This window comes from Phaseolus vulgaris, chromosome 4, assembly GCF_000499845.2.
Source record: "Phaseolus vulgaris cultivar G19833 chromosome 4, P. vulgaris v2.0, whole genome shotgun sequence".
Taxonomy (NCBI): domain Eukaryota; kingdom Viridiplantae; phylum Streptophyta; class Magnoliopsida; order Fabales; family Fabaceae; genus Phaseolus; species Phaseolus vulgaris.
Window position 1 is genome coordinate 47,478,110 of NC_023756.2, and position 20,072 is coordinate 47,498,181.

At 34.1% G+C, this 20,072-nt stretch overlaps 5 protein-coding genes across 9 annotated transcripts; 3 read left to right on the forward strand and 2 right to left on the reverse strand.

Moving 5' to 3' along the window:
- Nucleotides 1-114: 114 nt before the first annotated feature.
- Nucleotides 115-4,114, reverse strand: LOC137838141 (probable acyl-[acyl-carrier-protein]--UDP-N-acetylglucosamine O-acyltransferase, mitochondrial). 2 transcript variants are annotated; one of them, XM_068647382.1, is made up of 10 exons: nucleotides 3,843-4,114; nucleotides 3,676-3,764; nucleotides 3,327-3,451; nucleotides 3,131-3,239; nucleotides 1,876-1,968; nucleotides 1,657-1,773; nucleotides 1,467-1,550; nucleotides 723-827; nucleotides 557-643; nucleotides 115-471 (listed from the first exon to the last, which is right to left on the reverse strand). In XM_068647382.1, exons 1-10 carry the CDS (start codon nucleotides 3,952-3,954, stop codon nucleotides 352-354), a joined length of 1,041 nt encoding a protein of 346 aa, XP_068503483.1. In that variant the 5' UTR covers nucleotides 3,955-4,114; the 3' UTR covers nucleotides 115-351. The 2 variants fall into 2 exon arrangements, with proteins under 2 accessions (XP_068503483.1, XP_068503482.1); XM_068647381.1 differs by having other exon boundaries at nucleotides 3,676-3,773.
- Nucleotides 4,115-6,639: 2,525 nt separating this feature from the next.
- LOC137838135 (protein EFFECTOR OF TRANSCRIPTION 2-like) lies at nucleotides 6,640-8,855 on the forward strand. 2 transcript variants are annotated; one of them, XM_068647372.1, is made up of 3 exons: nucleotides 6,640-6,871; nucleotides 7,092-7,445; nucleotides 7,687-8,855. In XM_068647372.1, the coding sequence occupies exons 1-3, from the start codon at nucleotides 6,791-6,793 to the stop codon at nucleotides 8,551-8,553; spliced, it is 1,302 nt and encodes a 433-aa protein (XP_068503473.1). In that variant the 5' UTR covers nucleotides 6,640-6,790; the 3' UTR covers nucleotides 8,554-8,855. The 2 variants fall into 2 exon arrangements, with proteins under 2 accessions (XP_068503473.1, XP_068503474.1); XM_068647373.1 differs by having other exon boundaries at nucleotides 6,710-6,871; nucleotides 6,986-7,445.
- Nucleotides 8,856-9,657: 802 nt separating this feature from the next.
- LOC137838140 (pentatricopeptide repeat-containing protein At2g15690, mitochondrial-like) lies at nucleotides 9,658-11,402 on the forward strand. The gene has a single exon (XM_068647380.1). It carries the CDS (start codon nucleotides 9,697-9,699, stop codon nucleotides 11,077-11,079), a length of 1,383 nt encoding a protein of 460 aa, XP_068503481.1. The 5' UTR covers nucleotides 9,658-9,696; the 3' UTR covers nucleotides 11,080-11,402.
- Nucleotides 11,403-11,711: 309 nt separating this feature from the next.
- Nucleotides 11,712-14,006, reverse strand: LOC137838142 (mitochondrial carrier protein CoAc2). Its single transcript, XM_068647383.1, has 7 exons — nucleotides 13,717-14,006; nucleotides 13,410-13,495; nucleotides 12,976-13,183; nucleotides 12,767-12,893; nucleotides 12,481-12,665; nucleotides 12,270-12,392; nucleotides 11,712-12,183 (listed from the first exon to the last, which is right to left on the reverse strand). Exons 1-7 carry the CDS (start codon nucleotides 13,870-13,872, stop codon nucleotides 12,088-12,090), a joined length of 981 nt encoding a protein of 326 aa, XP_068503484.1. The 5' UTR covers nucleotides 13,873-14,006; the 3' UTR covers nucleotides 11,712-12,087.
- A 1,753-nt stretch (nucleotides 14,007-15,759) lies between these two features.
- On the forward strand, nucleotides 15,760-20,033 carry LOC137838136 (protein NDL1-like). Of its 3 annotated transcripts, none has more exons than XM_068647375.1 (11): nucleotides 15,760-16,036; nucleotides 17,273-17,372; nucleotides 17,551-17,648; nucleotides 17,748-17,836; nucleotides 18,036-18,096; nucleotides 18,236-18,322; nucleotides 18,408-18,485; nucleotides 18,565-18,621; nucleotides 18,723-18,778; nucleotides 19,049-19,184; nucleotides 19,461-20,033. In XM_068647375.1, the coding sequence occupies exons 1-11, from the start codon at nucleotides 16,007-16,009 to the stop codon at nucleotides 19,668-19,670; spliced, it is 1,002 nt and encodes a 333-aa protein (XP_068503476.1). In that variant the 5' UTR covers nucleotides 15,760-16,006; the 3' UTR covers nucleotides 19,671-20,033. The 3 variants fall into 3 exon arrangements, with proteins under 3 accessions (XP_068503476.1, XP_068503475.1, XP_068503477.1); XM_068647374.1 differs by having other exon boundaries at nucleotides 15,805-16,057; XM_068647376.1 differs by having other exon boundaries at nucleotides 15,927-16,036; nucleotides 16,473-17,372.
- The last annotated feature ends 39 nt before the right edge of the window (nucleotides 20,034-20,072 follow it).

Consider the following 20,072-nt stretch of genomic DNA (forward strand, 5'->3'; position numbering starts at 1 on the left):
GTCCTTTTGGAAGCTTAAATATTATAATACGCAAGAAATTAGTTGTAGTGAGAAATCAGCAACCGTGAAATTTTATGCATTTCAAGATAAACTTGATGGAGAGAAAAGTGACAATTTATGCAAAGTGAGGGTATTATATGGAGAATAGGGTCGAGATTCCTGGGTTCAGAATGATATTCAGTAGCTGTACAAAACTCTTACATAGTATAACAATGAAAAGAACAAACTCCAACGTAAACTAAATTCACTGTAAACTGTCTTCTGTGGGCTTCTTGGTGAAAACCCTGTCGTTCACAACATCTAATGAGCATGTCAAGCACAAAAATGCATATAAAGTGACCTCAGCATGCTTCAAGAGACATTCCAGTGTCTAATCTTGCATATTCCACGACGATTTTCTGCAAAGGAGTTGCGAATAGACTGCAACATAGCACGAACAGCAGGAACGTGTACCAATTCTTCATGCAGCTCCTGCAGAATAGGTTTACCATGAGAAATCCACCCTAAGGAAGACACCAGATACTTCACCAACGAAATAGACAAACACAAATAATACCACTTCTGCAATCCTTTCTTCTAAAGACCTAGCATTTGCATCCACGCACATGAATATCTTTTGATAAGCTGTTCTCAGGTTTCTGATCTGAAGCATTACCCAAAAGAGTTGTTTAGCATTGATGAAAATATAATTAAAGCAGACTAAATTTAAAAAGTGATCAAACCTCTGCAGTGCTGAATCCACATCGTGCAAGGCCCACTAAATTAAGACCTCGAAGCTCTGCTCTTTCTCCTGCTACCATCGCGTACTTTGGGACATCTTGTGTAACCTTCATTTATGTAAGAACATGACACTGTAGTTGCATACCTGAGTAGTTCTAAATCAATTTGGCATGGTAAAAAGGTATTTGCTTAACAAGTTCTTTAAGGGTATTGATTACTGAATGCCAAGGTCAAGAAAAGATCACTTCTATATAAATACTGTTATATACACAGCTGGTAAATGGCCAACACCAAGGTTTATACTAGAAAAAACAAAAAGGGCTGAGAATTTCTCTGTAGATTCAAATGTTCGGGGTACTTGTTTGTGTTTAGGAGGAGTATCATTCTGTATCTCTTCATTTTCAGTTGATATTACAACTGTCTTTGACTTTCCTCGTGGAATTTAGAACTCTATCAAATTTTCCTAAGTCTAAATGAAGCAATCTTAACTGTAGTGGACAGACTTTCAAAGTAAAGCTTTGTTTAAACATCCCTATAAAGCCAAGGTAGTAGCTGAAGTGTTTGCCAAGAGGTGATCAAGTTACATACTCCTTGCCATCCACAAGCTTTGGTAGTTTGGTCCCACCCAGGCACTAGATAACTAGATCCTGTTTAGATTTTGTACAACATCTTGCATGATTGTGGAAAAATCATATCTCTGTCTCAAAACAGACTATTTCAATACTGAGATTAAAAGATAAACCTACCATAGAACCACCACCAAGAAACGAGTAAGAGCCAAGATGACAGAATTGATGCACAATAGTTGCACCTCCAGTGTGAACATTGTCCTACATGCGAAGAGTTTTAGTTTATTTTCTAAATTCCATGGTTAAAACACAACAAAATAACAAGCAGAATTTATCGTAAAAAGGTGATTTAGGTTTCAGAACTTACTTCTACTTCAACATGCCCAGCTAGAAGAGTGTTGTTAGCAAAAATATTGTTGTTACCAATCTTGCAATCATGGGCAATATGACAAGAGCCCATTATAAGATTTCCATTACCAATAACCTGATCATATGACCATGGTAAGTATGAAAAGATACATGTACTTTGTGTCTGAAAATTTCTGTTTTTCTTTACTATCAAAAATTAACAAAACCGTCTTCTTACAGTCCTATCAGTTGATTTTGAAGATCGGTGGATTGAAGTATGTTCCCTAATATCATTATTGTCTCCAACTTCCAGGAAAGAATCATCCTCTGGCTGTATGATAGGCACATTAAAGAACTTATATTTTTCAAAAATAAGCCAGATATGAATGACATAACTTTTCTACCCTTAACAAGAACAATACATTGAAAGTGATTCATACACGGGTTAATACGGATGCACAACATAACCAGTTAAATAATGTCCTGCAAATAGCAAGATATTCCAAATAAATAGATATGTTGACAACTCTCATAAATTGCACCCACAAAGAAATTTAGTACATCGGCAAATAGTAACGAAGTCACAAAGGAAAAATAATGAGGACTATCGCCAGAAGAAGACAACGTTAATACATGCACTTTGTCCAAATAGCTTAGGCTTTTACTATGATTAGCTCCTTAACATGGTATAGAAGAGCACAGTAGTCTGATGTATCCATCCTTCAAACACAATGAACTTTCATGTCGAGGGTGATGTTAATGATTTAATTAATACCATTCCTATGACTCTTTGAACAAGCTTAAGCTTAATTATTGTGTCCAGAATAAAAACAAACTGTAATAACTGAACAAGACTTCTCATTCAAGTTGGAAGAAAAAGAAATTAAATTAATCTGCTTTGGTAGCATGCATCTCTGTGAAGGAAAAATTTACAGTACAACATTTGAAGTTCGAAACCAGTCAATTAAGAATGGATTGAAAAATTAATAAATATGCAACTCAGGGAAGAGAAGAACAAAACATAACTGAAAACAGAAACGCATTTTATAACTTCAAGCAAAACAAAACAGATAAAAGTGCGTCCAAGCCATACTTAAGGCTTTGTTTCTGGAAAAAAGGTCTTTCAATATTTCTGCAATACACATACATATTTAAAATATAGTCAAGTTGAGTTGAGTGATTAATAAGAAGACCTTGTGGGGATTTTGACAAGATTCTCAAGTAGAAATACTGAAAGTCAAACACTGTGTATAGACTTTTCTTGAGCATTTTCAATTAACCTTAACAACCCTCACCCCCCAATATATATTTTTCCTGAGTAAAGAAATGTTACACATATCTATAACACAATAAACAATGACAGCACGATTCTTAATTCATTAATCAAATTCTATGGAATGACTGTGTATGTTAACAACACAGTTAGCAATGTCAATACAAAAACCATGAAACTAAAAAATCTAAAAACCTCCACCCGTTTATGTGAAGCATACCTTGTATTTCATGTCTTGACATTTGACACCAACCACAGCATGATATCCTATTGTGTTATTGCTTCCAATGACGGTACATCCAGGATAATCATCACCAACAACAGCACCACTATCATATAATGGTACAAAAAAGTATTATTCAGCAGACCAAAACCTTATGTGAAACAGTGATCTTAGGTGTGAACACTGAACTCACGTCATCAACGTGCAATTGTCCCCTAGCTCTGTATTTCCAGAAACATGACTTCCAGGATACAGTTGACAACCATTCCCCAGCTTTGCAGAGGAGCTAACAGAACAAAAGGGACCAATCGAAACACCCTAAGCACAATATCCATTAAGAAGTGAAAATATGTTTGATGAATGAACAACATTGTTATTAAAGTGTGATACACATCTAACTGTAATTTCAACTACCCAATAGCAATTCAGCAGAAAAGGATGAAACTTTGGTTGAAGCAAGAAAAGGGGAAGACAGAAGAATAAGAAAAGACAGACAGACACCATTGGGTTGAAAAAAGAGAGAAAGTGTAAGGAAGAAGTACTTTGCCGATGAGGGCATCGGAGTGAACAGCGGCAGAAGGGTGGATAAAACTTGGTTTCGTGAGTGTGGAAGTGTCAACCTTCTCCCTCTCTGCAACATCTGCACAAACAACTTACAGTCAAAGCAGAAACAGAGAGATTTCAATGAATTGAATGAAAAGAAACATACGAGGGAAGAAGAAGAAGAAGCGACGGTGATGAAGCGCAGAAGAAAGGGAAAAGCGGCGGCGACTGCTTGCTTTCAGCAACCACCACGACATCTTTGCCTTCATTTCCAACATCACCACACTATTTCTCCATTGCTGCAAACACTGATTATAATTTGGTTGAAACTGAATTCACTTTAACATTTTCAATGATGTTGTTTCTTTCAGCCACTCTACAAGGGCTTTAGTGGACTTAAAACTTAGAACACAAATGAAGCATATTATTGGTGGACTTAAAACTTAGAACACAATTTAAAACTATATGAAGACGAAAATTCAAAGAAATTTTCAAAATCTTCAATTTCAAAGCTTTATATTTGTTTATACGTTTTGAATTTCTTGAAACTAAAAACTTTGATATATATTATAAATGTGTAAATTGAAACATGTAAAGATTCTTTTGTTAGGTTAAATTAAGTTTTAAATTTTTAATAAATTTAATTCCATATAGTGATTTTATTAAAAAAAATTAATTAAAATCTTTATATTTTTAAATTGGATATGTGCGGTTCTAGTGTGAGGGTTGGGACCCAGAGAACTATTGAGAAAATTTGTCTTCTTCCTTCCTGTTGGTCGTATTGCTCTTCAACTTCCTTACTCATTCCTCACCTTTCCTTTCTAGCCTCGACTATCGGTCTTCTAGTGATTCCCGAATGGGAGTACCTGCAAAAAACACTCCGACACTCAAGTCAGCAAAGGGTTCGCACTCGGTTGTTAGGGTACTGTAGATAATGACATACCTCATTCTTGGAACGTGTGTTATTTATACTACCTTAGTGGGCTTTCCTTATTAGGTTGGATTAGGGAGTTGGATCGCGATTAAGGTCGCATTACCTAGCTTCTAATCATGGATTAACTTCGTTGACTTTGCTTGAGCGCAGTTGGACTTATACTATCGGTCGACCCAATGGGCGTGGGCCTCAGGTTGGTCGGCCTAGTAATGGGACAAAGACATGACATTGGTCGGTCGACCCTTACTAGTACATGTGCATTTGGTGATATGTTGTTATCTTATATAATCATTCTTCACCAAAAGGAAAAATATAAAAAAGACATCAATGAAAACAATTTAATTAATAATATTTTTTTTGTGTGAGGTTGTTGTTTAAGATATTAGTATAATTTAGATGTGAAGTTGCATAATAATATTTAACATCACAATTTTATAAAAATAAAATAAAAAAAATCAATAACAATATGAATAACCATGTCTCATGGAATGATGCCACAAGATAAACCACTTCATCAAAATCCATGTTTCAACTTCATCACCTTCATCTTTTTAGATTTTCTTCTTCTTTTGGATCTTTGAAATTTGAAACAAGATCCAACCTATCAAGAACAAGCCTTAATTAGTACTATTTAAAATAAACTTCTAAAATAATTACATAAATTAAACTCGTATTGACATCATTAATGAACAAAATTAAGCACACAAGCCAAATAATATCATACATCATGCATAAAAGCTCTAATGATGGAAATTTTCAAAGCATCACTTAAGTTTTATAATGAAAAGGTAATTTCTTAGAATTAAAATTACCAATATCTTAAATTTACATTATTAAACAACTTAACTATTCTACTAATTAAAAGTATTTACATTTTCAAATTTAATAGTTAATCTAAAGTGAAAAATAATAAAATTAAACTTTGAAATATGTTTTTAACATTACTAAAATATGTGTTTAAATTAGTTAAATATATGAACTTTATTGGGAGAGTGACAATTAGATTTTACTTTAAATCGAAAAAAAAAAAAAAAAAAAAATTTCTTGTACTTCAAGTTTCCATTTTTTTCCCATTTATTCTTCATCTCCTTCAATTCATTAGTGCACTATGCATCTTCCTTCTTTTATATGGAAAGGTCACTTAGATTATGAGTTTTGTTTTAATTGAGAACTAAAGTAATTTTTTAATAAAGTGAAAGGTTAAAATTACTAGAAATAATATCAAGGATTAAAATGAATATTTCTACCCCATTTTATTTCATTTATTCCCAAAATTTACATTAAAAACATTATTTATTGTTATTAATTAGTCAAAAAGAACAAATAGTCACTTAATGAAAGAATAATTATTTACCATTAGATTGGGAGTATTTTTATGTGTTAAATAAAATCCGATTATCCTTATCAACTAAAATTTATATCATCTTTCTTAGTAATTAAGACTTTTTTTATTTTTCTTAAAATTATAAATTTCTCTTTTCATTGAACCCAAAAACAAATTCAAGTCAAAAGGTCCGTTATACCCATAATTACTAATAAACATGTACAACTTTACTTCTTTAAATGAAAGTTAATATATGTAAATGAACTTGTAGATAAAAAAAAATTCAAAATTTTGAAAATAATGAATTTGAATTATACCAGTAAAAAGTATATTTTTTCTTTCCATAAAAGGCTATTATGTTAGGGAGAAGTAAAAAACGAATTTAACAGTAAAAAGTATATTTATCAAATACTACTTATTATTTCTAATACTTTACATATTATAACGGTAAAAAATATTATTGGTCAATTTCTTTTTTGAATTATTTAATATTGTTATCATGAAAGCCATCAAACCATCACAATAATGAAAATATATGATGTATACATTAATGGTGTAATTATTATTTTTATAATAGTTATATTAATTAAATGTCATTTCTAATTGGTTCATGTTGTAATATTTCCATCAAAACTAAAGTCAACAATAATATTTTATTAATGTAAAAATAATAATGTATTATTAACTATAATAAATAATGGTCACAGTTTGAAAGATGTAATGGAAAGAAGGGCACTTTGGTCAATAAAATAGTACAAAAAGAAGCATTGGATTTGGAAGCTTCTGATGGAAGAAGCAAGGAAGCAGCTTCATCAACGGCCATAACTCATCCACTGAGTGACGGCGCTAGTGAGTGATGGCGGCGGTGGCCGTCACAAGGTTGAAGAGGGAACAATGCAACCGCACAAAGCACGATTCCAGCTTCTCCCATTGGAAGGTTTTAATCTGTTCTTTGTTCTGTTTATGATGTCTTGTGTTAATGCTTCTTAATCATGTGAATGGAATCTGTGTTTGTTTTTCTTTCGTGTTAACAAAATCCTCTATTTCCCAGAGAGACAGATAATGGTTGTTTGATTTGACGAGGTTGTTATGGACATGGAATGTGGTGTGGACCTTTCAACTGTTCTTGTTACGAGCTGCTTTTGCTTTGGTTTCAGATTCTGATTGGCCCTTCTGATTGGGAAGATCATTCCAGAGGAAAGGAAGGGTGTGCAAGATACAGGATTCATAACCTCCCTCAGGAATCGAATCCAGGGGTGTATGAGCTTGGAATTGCGGTGGCCGGTGGTGGTTTGGGGCGTCAAATTTCCAAGCTTGCCCCTCACCCTGATCGCATTGTGGTGGTTTACCTTGGACAAGCTGACAATGTGAGAACAAGACTCCAGTGTTATGGCAGAACAGGAGCTCACTTGGAAAGTGCCATTTCAGATGATTCTTCTCTCCAAAAGGGTCTTCCCTTGTTTCAGAAAGTGTTTTCACAAGGATTCTCAATCGTTTATCGATGGGCTCCGGTTAGTACAAATCTCACATTTCATGTGCTTTCTTTCAATACATAAGATCAATATGATTTCCAATGAACATGTTTTGATATGTTAGTATGTTACTGTTAACAAAATGATGCACTTGATGTGGATTTTTGTGTTTTGTGTTTTGTGAAATTTTGCTGCCAAGATTGAAGAAATGTGCATTTGCATCTTACAGAATAAGAAATGCAATTTTTTCATGAACAAAAAATGTTTTTTTGTTGAGCAGACTCAAAACAAGGAAGATGCCCTGCGAACAGAAGATCAGCTGCTCAGAACATTTGATTATGCATGGAACACAAGCAATAATGGTATCCGGAGGCCTGAAGAAATTCTTCAAAAGCTTAAAAAAATTGCTTCAGGCACCAGAACACTTTCAGATGTGGCCAAAGTGCTACTACCATTCACTCAGAAGCAAGTGGGCATCCGAATTAAATCTTGCAAGCTACCTCAGGATGATGACAATGGCAGCTATAATTTCATAACTCGAGTATTCAGCTTTAACAGATCACGTCCTAGGATAGTTCAAAGTACCAGTGGTGTCGTTCAGGAACAGGAGAATGCTAAAATCTGTGGAGTTTCATTGGGTGATGGTTTACTTTGTAGAAGGCCACCAGCTGAGAAAAGATTGAGGTGTTCTGAACACAAAGGAATGAGAGCTAATGTTTCCATTGCCAAAGCAATCAGTGTAGCCAAGTCAGAGAGCAATGTTCCACAAACAGTGGTTGGGAGTCCTGTTGATGAAAGCATGACAAACACCAATATATGTGGAATCATCTTAAATGATGGCTCCACCTGCAGAAGGCAACCAGTTGAAGGAAGGAAAAGGTGTCATGAGCACAAAGGGAGGAGAATTGGTGCATCTGTTCAAAAAAGGGGCAACGGATACAGATACCAAAATGTTAGCCATGGTGTAGAAGATTCTCTACAAACACTGGTAGGGAGTCCTGTGGATGAGAGTATCTCAAACACAATTTGTGGAATCATCTTAAATGATGGCTCTGCCTGTACAAGACAACCAGTTAAAGGAAGAAAAAGGTGCCATGAGCACAAAGGGAGAAGAACTCGTGCATCTTTTCATGTAAATCAGAAATAACTGGCATTGCAGAATTTCTGCATAACAGGTGCCATGCTTAAACCAAAATGAGTTAGTTGAAGTTTAGACAGAGAATGTTGCTGCTAGCAAATCATAGGGATGTACCTGCTAGATGACTTGGAGTTTCATAACTGAACAACTGATAACAAAAATTCTTGCAGCACAAAATGCATTGATCAGATAGATGCTGGAAGAATGAAATATGTTTGTATTAGGGAAATTTCACTTATAATTCTTTGAAGGCAAGGAAACATGTAATACTAGTTGTTGTATTTTAGGAATGAAAATTGTTCATCATCAAATATGTTTCAGATTTTTTTCTTCTCTAATTCAAAATGATTTGTTCATTATTTTTATAATCATATTAAAAATTTATACAAGTTTTAATTTTTAAAAAATTAATATATTTTTTCTTTTTAAAATTATGCTAAAATTGCCAAATTTCAACAAATATTTTTTTGAATTTTATACTTAATCAATTAGTATCCTACTCGTATAGTTATATTTGTTTAATACTTATATTTGACATGATTTAAAAGATGTGTCAGATGTTAATAGTTGAAAAATCAGATTTAAATTATTTAAAAAGTGAATTGTTTATCGTTATTCTAACTTTCTGCTTAATTTTTACAACCATCATCTCTTATTTTACTTTATTATTTTAGTTTAGTATATTGTACTTTTTTCTGTTAAGTTTTCATCTTTTGCTTTGCTGATTTTTTTCATATTCTATTAGTGTACATTTGCTTTAGTGATTATTTTAATAAATATACACAAAATTCTCATTATTAAATAAATTTCAGGTAGGTAGAAATTATCTTAAAATATAAATTATTTTTAAAGGATATAGAAATTAAGATTTGATTATAATCTATGTCATATTTTTCCAAACGATAAAATAGAAGAGTATTTGTTTCATTTTATTATAAATTATATAAATAACAGAATGATATGTTTATTTCATTTTATTATGTCCTATTGTCTTTCAATCCATTATTTATTATTAATTAAAATACAGTATAAAATTTTATACGAAAATAAAAATACTAATTTAAATGATTAAATTCTTATAATTTATTATATTTATAAGATGCATACAAATTATTACAATGGAAGATATTTTGTTTTCCGATAGCTTCAAGCATGGAGCTCAAACTCAACGTAGCAATGGCTTCTGTGGGACCCATTTCACGCGCAGCAAACTCCATCTTCTTCACCCATTCCTCTTCCTCCGTTCCTATCTTCACCTACGCCGTTCATGATGCCAGCAGGCGCCGAAACGGCACCAACACTAGTCGTTTCACTCACAAAACCCCTCCTTTGCGTAAGGGGAAGAACCATCCCAATGAAACTGCATTGAAGCTCGATCATCAAAACCATAAAGCCCCATTACCCTTCAATGTGGACTTGGTGGCCCTGTGTGAAGAGGGTAAGCACGATCAAGTGGTGGAACTCATGGGTCAAGGTGTTGCTGCTGATTACCGTGTTTATCTTGCGCTCCTGAATTTTTGTGAGAATACAAGGTCGCTTGAATTGGGGAAAAGGGTCCATGAATTCCTGAGAAGATCGAGCTTTCGTGGGGACGTTGAATTGAGCAACAGGGTGATCGGAGTGTACAGCAAATGTGGCAGTGTGAAGGATGCACGCCGAGTGTTTGATCAAATGCAGGAGAGAAATACCGTTTCGTGGCATTTGATGATTGGTGGGTACACGGCTAATGGTTTAGCGCGTGATGGTTTATTGGCTTTTCAGAAGATGAAGCAAGCAGGGGTGCCATTTGATGGGGAAACTTTTAAATTGGTTTTGGCTGCATGTGCACAGGCAGAAGCTGTGGAAGAAGGGCTTTTACACTTGGAGTACATGAAGGAGAATGGAATAGTTCCTAGCATGGAGCATTATTTGGAGGTTGTAAACATTCTGGGGAATGCTGGTCGATTGAATGAAGCTGAGGAGTTCATTGAGAAGATACCAATTGAGGTTGGAGCTGAGGGTTGGGAGTCTCTTCGAAATTTGGCTCGAATACACGGAAATTTAGATCTTGAAGATCGTGCAAAGGAGTTGTTAATGTATCTTGATCCTTCAAAAAGCATTGCTGATGAACTTGCCATGCCTCCAAGAAAGAAGCAGCATGATATTAACATGCTAGAGGAGAAGAATAGGGTGAGTGAGTATCGGTATTCTATTCCGTATAAAGAAGAGGCTCACGAGAAATTGGGAGGTTTGAGTGGGCAGATGAGAGAAGCCGGTTATGTGCCTGATACAAGATATGTCCTCCATGACATTGATGAGGAGGAAAAAGAGAAGGCCTTGCAGTATCATAGCGAACGTTTGGCAATTGCTTATGGTCTCATCAGTACACCCCCGAGGACTACACTTAGAATCATCAAGAACCTACGTATCTGTGGGGACTGCCACAATGCAATCAAAATCATGTCCAAGATTGTTGGAAGGGAGCTAATTGTTAGGGATAACAAGCGATTCCATCATTTTAAAGATGGAAAATGCTCCTGTGGAGATTATTGGTAGCGTTGGTAAAACTGCTCAATTGTACATACTATCGATGCTGTACTTGTAGATTGTTTCTTATTTGCAGACAAAAATGTTGGGATCAAATCCATAGTCAGGCAGATCAAAGAATTTTTTGTTCCATCAATGAATTGTTAGTATGGATTAACTGCTTATTTGATTCCATGTCTACTCAGACTTGACGTGGAAGCCTCAAAACTGTTGTTCTGCATAAATATATACAATGGGCTAGATTTTATTTCTAGAGGCGAGTATTGGATGTACGCTGAATATTCTTGTATGTTGCCTCTTTGAATATGCTATAAAGCGTTCTTAGAAATGTACTTCTAGTAGCCTAGATTTTAGATAGCATGTAAATCCTATAGATGGAATAGGGAGAGTGTTCTTTGGCGTCCCTATAATTTAAGCAGCAACCCTCTCAAAATTACTCTTTCTATTCCATATTATATTTTGATGCTAAATCCTGGAGTATATATATACAAGCCATTTTCTGTCCAAAATGATTTGTAGATGATCTTATGTATCATAAAGTATTTAGTTGAGAAAAATAGAACACGGAAACCGGAAGGTAATAGAATTCTGGAGAGTGCATAGAATAACCTTATGCAGTGAGGGGATATTAGATATCAACATGTCTAAATGATTCTCTACTTCCTCATTCAAATGAGTGAATTTATCTTCTATTTACAAGTACATGGTTTTCCTATCTAAACAACATACATGGTGTTTTCTCAACTGAAGAAATGAATGAAACCGAGTCAAGGGATCATTCCTTGGTAAGGTGAACAGAAGTACAAGTTGTATCCTATTTGAAGATGGAATGTAAGCTTCACCTAGCTGTACAACTTGAAAGAATACAATGTGCAGCTACAATTATGTGTATGAATAGCAGTCAAATTGACCGAGACCAAACCAGTTTGAAGCCTATAGCAGGCTAAAATGGGAAGGGGGCCATTTATACTAAAAATAATTGAGGATGCCCGGCTGATTCTTTTGTTGGTTACCATTTCAATTTTCAACTGCAACTTCTTCTCTTGATGGAACTCTCAGGTATAATTTCATAGTATCATAAACTGTAAAGCCTATGGCCGCAGATGGAACAACCTGAATTACAAAATTCATCAGTTAGCCATACAGAATGATTTTAGAGTGTCTGTCTGTTACTTTTAATAAGCTATTATTGGTATCACCTTTATGTAATTGATGCTCAGCCCTGAAAACAGTTGCTTCCAGCCTTGCCTTTGGGCAATCAAAACAATAGATTTCAGAGTCCCCTTCAATTCGGCTTTATCAGACGGCTGGAGTTTTTGAATCTGGCCACATTTTTGCCAAATAATTGTACCATGTTAATGATTTGATATCTACCAATCATTCTCTGGGTGATCGGAAGACGAAAATTACCTGCATTTGCCTCCTAACAACTTCAAGAGGATATGTGAAGGTCTGACCCAATAACCCTGCCACAGATCCACACGTGAGTTTGGCCATGATGCTTTTATTGTACTCCTCAGGGACATGGCGCTTCATTTCCTCATAGAAGTAGAATTTCAAACCCGCATACGGGAATATTCCAACAAGAGTTGGAGCTGTAGCCATGAACAAACTTAAGAGGTTTGCATTACAAATGCAACAGTGATATATGATACAAAAATACGAGAAATGGATATAAGCTGATTTAAATTCGTACCCACTCCACGATAGAGACCCCTAATGCCACCCTCTCTATAAGTCCTTGTAAGACAATCAATGATCCCTCTGTAAACTTGTTCATTATTAACCATCCCCGAAGCACTCAACTTTGTTGGACTAACAATCTGCAGTTTCAAATGCAGACACATTAACGCGTAAAACTTTTTCTCAAGAAACAGATTACTAATTTCTGAAAAGATACACTACCTGATAAGCTAACTTGGTTCGAGTCAAATCAAGTGGGTAAGTAAAAAGCACAGCTGTCCCTCCAGAGAGTGAACCTGCCACAAGGTCAAGGGTAGGACCTTTCCAAACATCAGGAAAAGTTTGTATAATCCATCTGCGGTATTCCTCGTAGGACATGTAATGAATAGCCGCGTAAGGAATAATCCTTGCAACACTTGCTCCATTTCCTCTGCAAAAAAAATTGGAAGATACTTAAAACGATACACCTCCCTAAGATTGTGAGAGAGAAAACAGATTATAAACTGCAGTCATAATCATGATCATGATCATGATCACGATCACAATTACATAACAATTCTTGATATTGTCAGAAATCACGGACAAATGTGGCTAATGCTACCACATTGGAGCCACAAAGAACTCAATAAACCTCAGAGTTTGGGTTGAGAATCTACCTGTAGAAACCCATAAGCCCTTCCGTTTTGGCAATTCTGACAGCTGATCCTATCAGTCCTGTGCTCTGAAACTCAGCCCTTCGCGTCTGCAATACAAAAAAAAAAAAAAAACAAGAACTTCTGAGAGGATGAAGACAACTGAAAAAGACAGAAACAAATTTGACTAGAAATAGGTCAATTCGAAGCACGCCAATTCAACAAGCCGTTGTACTAATTATTAGTACATTTGATTCTCGAAGATGAAAAACAGAGAAACGAAAGCGCACAAAAATGGTACAATTCATGAAGGTAAGAACATTTGAGGGACCTGAAAGAGAATCTTGACACGCTCGAGAGGAGCGACGACGGTCTTGGCCAAACCGCCGGCGAGGCCGCCGGCGACCAACTCCTTGGCGAAAAGGGGCATGTGATCGAGCACACCCTTGTTCCCATCTTCTGGGTCCTGCCTCTTCTGCTTCGCCATTTGTCAGAAAATTTGCGAGAAAGGAAAAAGTGTGACAGAGAGAAACAGTAACAGCAGAAAAAACAAAAGCAATTGAATTCAATTGCTGAATTGTTTAATTGCGTAGTTGAGTTGAATATGAAAAAGAATAATCTTCGATGTGGGGAATGGGATTTTTGTGATTTATGTTATGTATGTTAGGGACACCTACCCTTAGCCAGCCTCCAACTAGGACCAACCCCTATATTCATTCTCATTTCTTACTATTATCTAAGTATTTAAATTAAATTTTTCATTTTTATATGTGAAATTTAAAGTTTCTTATTTCATAATATTTGCTAACATATAGTTTTTTATTTAAAAAATTAACTTCATACTAAGGTAAAAAAAAATAATCTATAGTTATATAGAGAAATAGATGAAAAGGGTGGAAGTAGATAATAAAGTGTAAGGTGGAATGAAAAACATCGTTGAAAAGTGTGTCATGGCCTTTGTAGTTGAGTAGTCACTTTAATTAACAAAAATCATAAACTAAAATATATACAAAGAAAGACATTTTGTTTTTATATTTATTTTACCACATCCAACATTTTATTTTATTTTTTTAAATACTAATGGCAAAAGTTTCTTATTAATATTTTGATGGAGTTTCTTATTAAGACAAATGGCACCACAAAAGATAAATGCATGCCATGATTATTGGATCAACAATTACTTTTTACATATTAGTATTTGTGTTTATCAATTTTAAGCTTATTACCTAAAGTCAACAATAAGTTGGACCCATTTTTGTATTTTTATAAACTCTAATTAATACATATACTTAGTTTATAAGTAAGATAAAAAAAAAGTATTAAATATTCTTAATTAAATTGTTTTTTATTTGTTTCATCCACTCAAAATAGAGTCTTTGAGAGTAGCAAAGTTATCTCTATCAAATTTTATTTAAATATTACTATATAATTCGTATATGTAAAAAATACATTCAGGACATTTTCTTGTAAGTAAATTAAGATAATTTAAAAAAAAAATTAATCAAATGATGCGATTGTTTGAGGAATATTAATTTTAAATTTTTTTCATAAATATTAAATTATAATTATGCTGATATGATTTTATATATATATTATTTTTTTTAACATCACACAAAAATTCCATTGGATAGTGTTATAGTTTCAACATACCATTTACTTAATGTTACAACAATAACATTCTTAAACGGTTTATTAATCAATACCAGAACATTTTTAAAGAATTAAAAAATAAAAGTATCTAGAAAGTATAATACTCAATTTATTTACATATATTGAAAAACAATGTATTTTATTTGTTAATGTATTAATACTCAAATATGAATGATATTAGTAATCAGATAAAAATATTAATAAAATATTTATCAGACATTGATCAAAATTAAAAATAAAATCATTTTGTTAAGTATGTAAAATAGACAACGGATGTGAAAATACATATAATCTTTTTATCAGAAAAGTGTTTTTATGATTGATTCAAAAATATTTATTTCTTATTTTTATAATTATAATAAAAATTTATACAATAAATTTTTTCTTTATAAAATTGTGTTAAAACGATGTTAAATTATCTAAAATTCAACCTATATTTATTGAATTAGACACTTCATCGATACGTATTCTACAAGTGTTGTCGTATGAGTGTCTAACGTGTGTTCGATTTAAGAGACCCGTCCAAATCTCATAGTTGATAATTGATAGCAATAATAGAAAATCATAAAAAGAATATGACACATTTTTTCCTTCAGATTTAATGAGTTGATATAATTTATTAATTTTTTAACTAAATATTAGCATGACCCATAATTAAATATGACATTATTGTTGTTAGTTTTAAGGATGAGTTGTTTATTTTTACCTAGTGATTGTAAAACATGGTTGGCTGGCGGTTAAAAATTGACCTGAGTCACAGAGACGCGTCGGTGGTGGTTAACCGTAGGTTTAATGTTAAGGTAGAGAGAGAAACAACAGAACAACCGCTTTGTGTCTTTGCACTCTCTCTCTCTTTTTCTATAAATGTTTTATGCATAGCACAACCCATTTTGACATAGCTAAAAAAACAACACAAAAAAGGAAGAAACTTGATAGAAGAAGACAGGGCAGAGCTGCAGCCGAGAACACCCATGGCTGAATCTGTTTCAGTGGACATGGAGGTGATCTTTCTAGGCGGAAAGGTTTCTTCTTTTCTGCCTTTTTCTTTCTAGTTCTAAACTTTCTTCTAATGGGTACATTTCTCTCCATTAGCCTCTTCCAATTTCTCTTTTCACGACACCCCTTTTGCTCAAGAGTTTTTCCTGAAGAACCCTTAACAACACTTTTGCATAATTGGGAATTTTTTAGTTGATCAATTCAGCTCGAGGGTGATTTTGTTTTCCTTCTCTTGTTGTATGTTTTGCATCGCCAATCCATTGGGATTATGGAGATTTTAACATGTCAGGTGGCTGATCTTCACATTCCATATATCATATATGCCTCAGAGTTTTGTGAATTGTGATTGTCCTTCTTTACATTGAGCTATTTCGTATTTGATCTCTTGGATTACCATTTTGAATTTCCGTTTTTTGTTTATTTATTTTGAGCTTTTATCAGGCTTCTCATACAATTAAGTGTGCCAACATGGATTTAGCGAGTTTTGGAAGAAATGGTTTTTACCTTTGCATTTGCAGCATTGGATGCGGTTCAGATGATATGGGAAATTTTATTGTTGTTTTCCTTTTCATTTTATTCTTCTTTTTTTGTTTTTTTTAGGTGGGGTCAAGGGTTCTTCTTTTCTTTTTCTACCTCATGTATTTTATATGATGATGTTCATCGCTTTGAAGGAATTGGATCCTTTGTGGTTTGGCTTTTCTGTCTCATCGGTTCTCTCAAAGTGCATTACAGTCTATAAGAATCATCGCTGTGCCTTTCTTTCTTAGCTTTTGATCATTATTGTACTTGAGCCAATTCTATCTGTTGCTTTGTTCTTTATATACGTATCGGTTATTTATTGGATTAGGTAAAGTCGTTTTTTATATAACATTTTAAGATACTGTCCTCATTTCACTACCTTTACCTTGTTTTGTTTATTGAAGATACAATGATTGCAATCTGGCAGTACTTATATCATTTCTCTTTTTTTTCAAACTCAATTGCTTGTTAGTTTGGGTCATCCAAAAAGAGGGGTAGGGGCACATGGGCAGCCATGTTAGTGAATAAATAATTTAGAGAAGTTTGACACAGTTTTTCATTACTTGGATGGAGTACATACAAAATAAAGGATATCCTTTGCTTTACAGGGACGTTCTTTATCACTAGAAAGTTTGCTTCAATTTTTGTGCATCTTTGCCCCACTTTCTTTTCTTCTTTTTTTTGTATTTTTGCCATACACTTACTTCAGAATATTATTTTAGGAACATCATATTCGAACGGGCTGTGGTTCTGTATCTGTTATAGTATGTGGCGATCAAGACAAACCACCTCTGATCACTTATCCAGATGTAGCATTAAATTGTAAGTGGAGTCATTTTCATTTTTCTTGTGACCACATTACTCTTGTTTAAAATGCAAGAATCATTTTTTCCCCTGCTGTTCTTAAATTTATTGCTTAGTTCTTTGTGAGCATGTTAATGGTTGTATGGGTTTATGTATGATGAGGCATTGTCTTATTTATTTCATTGTATTGAGGCAGATATGTCTTGTTTCCAAGGATTATTTTTCTGTCCAGAGGCAGCTTCTTTGCTTCTTCACAACTTCTGCATATATCATATCAATCCCCCTGGGCATGAGGTTTGTAAGTTTTCCACTTAAATGCAATTTTTATTGCATTTAAAACTGAATATTATTATTTACATAGTTTGTGTGGAAATTCCACAAGAGTTTTTGTAGTTGGGAGCTCCAGCAGTTTGTCCCGATGATCCAATCCCTTCTGCTGAAAACTTAGCAGATCAAATAATTGAGGTTCTGAACTATTTTCGGTAACTACGATATAATTACTCTGCTCTTTTAGTATTGTTAGCTTTCATTTTTTGAAACTGTTCCATATACACATCCATTATAGAAAGAGACAGATCACTTCTGGTTCTTTTCATAGTTATGCACTAAAGTTGAAAGGGAGCAAAAGAAATCTAATTGTGTGATACATTTACTGATTGCATGAACTATTTCCTTGTCCAGGCTTGGTGCAGTGATGTGTATGGGAGCATCAGCTGGGGCTTACATTCTTTCGCTATTCGCCGTATGTACATTATTGGAATTTGAAGAGAGGGGGGCTGTTTAGCCATTTCTTAGTAGCTTTTTTATTTAAAAAATTATACATGATATATTTTAATACAAAGCCAATCTTATGTTCTGTTATTTTGCCTATTTCAATGCAGACAAAATATAGGGAGCGTGTTGTTGGCTTAATACTTGTATCTCCCTTGTGCAAAGCTCCTTCTTGGACTGAATGGTTTTATAATAAGGTTTCTTTAAAATGCCTGCAGTTTGTGCGCTCACAAATTCTCAGGTTTGATAACTTTACTAAACTGAGACTGCTTTTAATTTTAGGTGATGTCAAATTTGCTATATTTCTATGGTGTGTGTGGTGTGTTGAAAGAGTGTCTCCTCCAGCGCTACTTCAGCAAGGTATTGTAATGCAAGGATCTTAGCCCTCTTCTATTTCCTCGTTTATTATGTTACAAGTTTTCATGGCCAACATTAACAGGAAGTTCGTGGTGATGCTGAATTCCCAGAATCAGAGATAGTTCAAGCTTGCAGAAAAGTATGTGCAAAGTTAATTATTTTCTCTTTATTTCCTTGCTCTTTATTCTTTTCTCTGCTGCATTTACCTCACTCTGGTTCTTTCTCTCTATTTGATTCCAGCTACTAGATGAGAGAAAGAGCATCAATATCTTTCGGTTTCTTCAGGCTATTAATGAGTAAGATCTGCTTGGATAAATCTCATAAGAAAATAAAGAATATAAAACAAATTGAGTTTCTTTCTAGCTAAAATCAAATTAAGTACTTCTGTTTTTAAAAGGTTAGATGTAAGATCTTTTATAAAGTTTGATTTTATTTTGAGAGAAACCCAATTCACTTTCACCTACTTATTTTCTTCTCCTAGTGCTTGTACTTTTTTAATGTGGATATGCCTTTACTCAACTGAGTTAGCACATTTATGTTCTCCAAATTCGCTTGCAAACTTGCAGGAGACCTGATATAACAGAAAGATTGAAGAGATTAAAATGTCGTACACTTATTTTTGTTGGGGACAGCTCTCCTTTCCATTCTGAGGCTCTTCATATGACTTCAAAACTTGATAAGAGATACACGGCCTTGGTCGAGGTAAGTGGAAGAATGTTCGTCATTACATGTAACATGAATGTACATAACTACTATATACATACATGCACAGACATAAATATATTTAAATGGTTTGTCATTGGATTTGTGAGTTTCCCCAACATATTTTCCTGGTTAACTTTATGATTCTGTGAACCTAACCACTGGTTGATTATGATAACAAATTGTGAATGCATGCATTGCATAATGTCATTTATTATGTGGAAAAGCATTGATAAGTATGCATGAAGCATGTTTGAGAGTGGATTGATCTGGCAGGTCCAGGGTTGTGGATCAATGGTTACAGAGGAACAGCCACATGCAATGCTGGTTCCTATGGAGTACTTTCTAATGGGATATGGGTTGTATAGGCCATGCCATCGCAGTGGCAGCCCAAGGAGCCCTCTCAGTCCATCTTGCATCTCTCCTGAGCTTCTTTCCCCAGAGAGCATGGGATTGAAACTAAAGCCTATAAAGACACGTGTTTAACTGCAACTTTGATGAGGAGGAGCTACACACATTTGCATATGTACTTTATAGCAGCCTTTCTTCTTCTATTGATTTTTCTAAATTTTTTATTGTTTGAGATGAATAGAGAGGAGATGGCGGGTTGTAGATATAGAAAGGGATATTCAGAATCCCTGGAAGTGAATTAATATATACATATATATATGTATGTATATATATGTATGTATATATATTTAGGTATAATAATAATATATTTGGGTTCGTTACACTTGTAGTCAGTCACAAAGGAACCACGGAGCTGTATATGATGTACATTCCATATGGACTCCAAATTCATTTATGGAGATGAGCAATCAATAACCCATTCAGACTCTTTCATTTTAACATCTTTCCCAGAGCTTCAAATCTTCTTCTTTTTCTCAC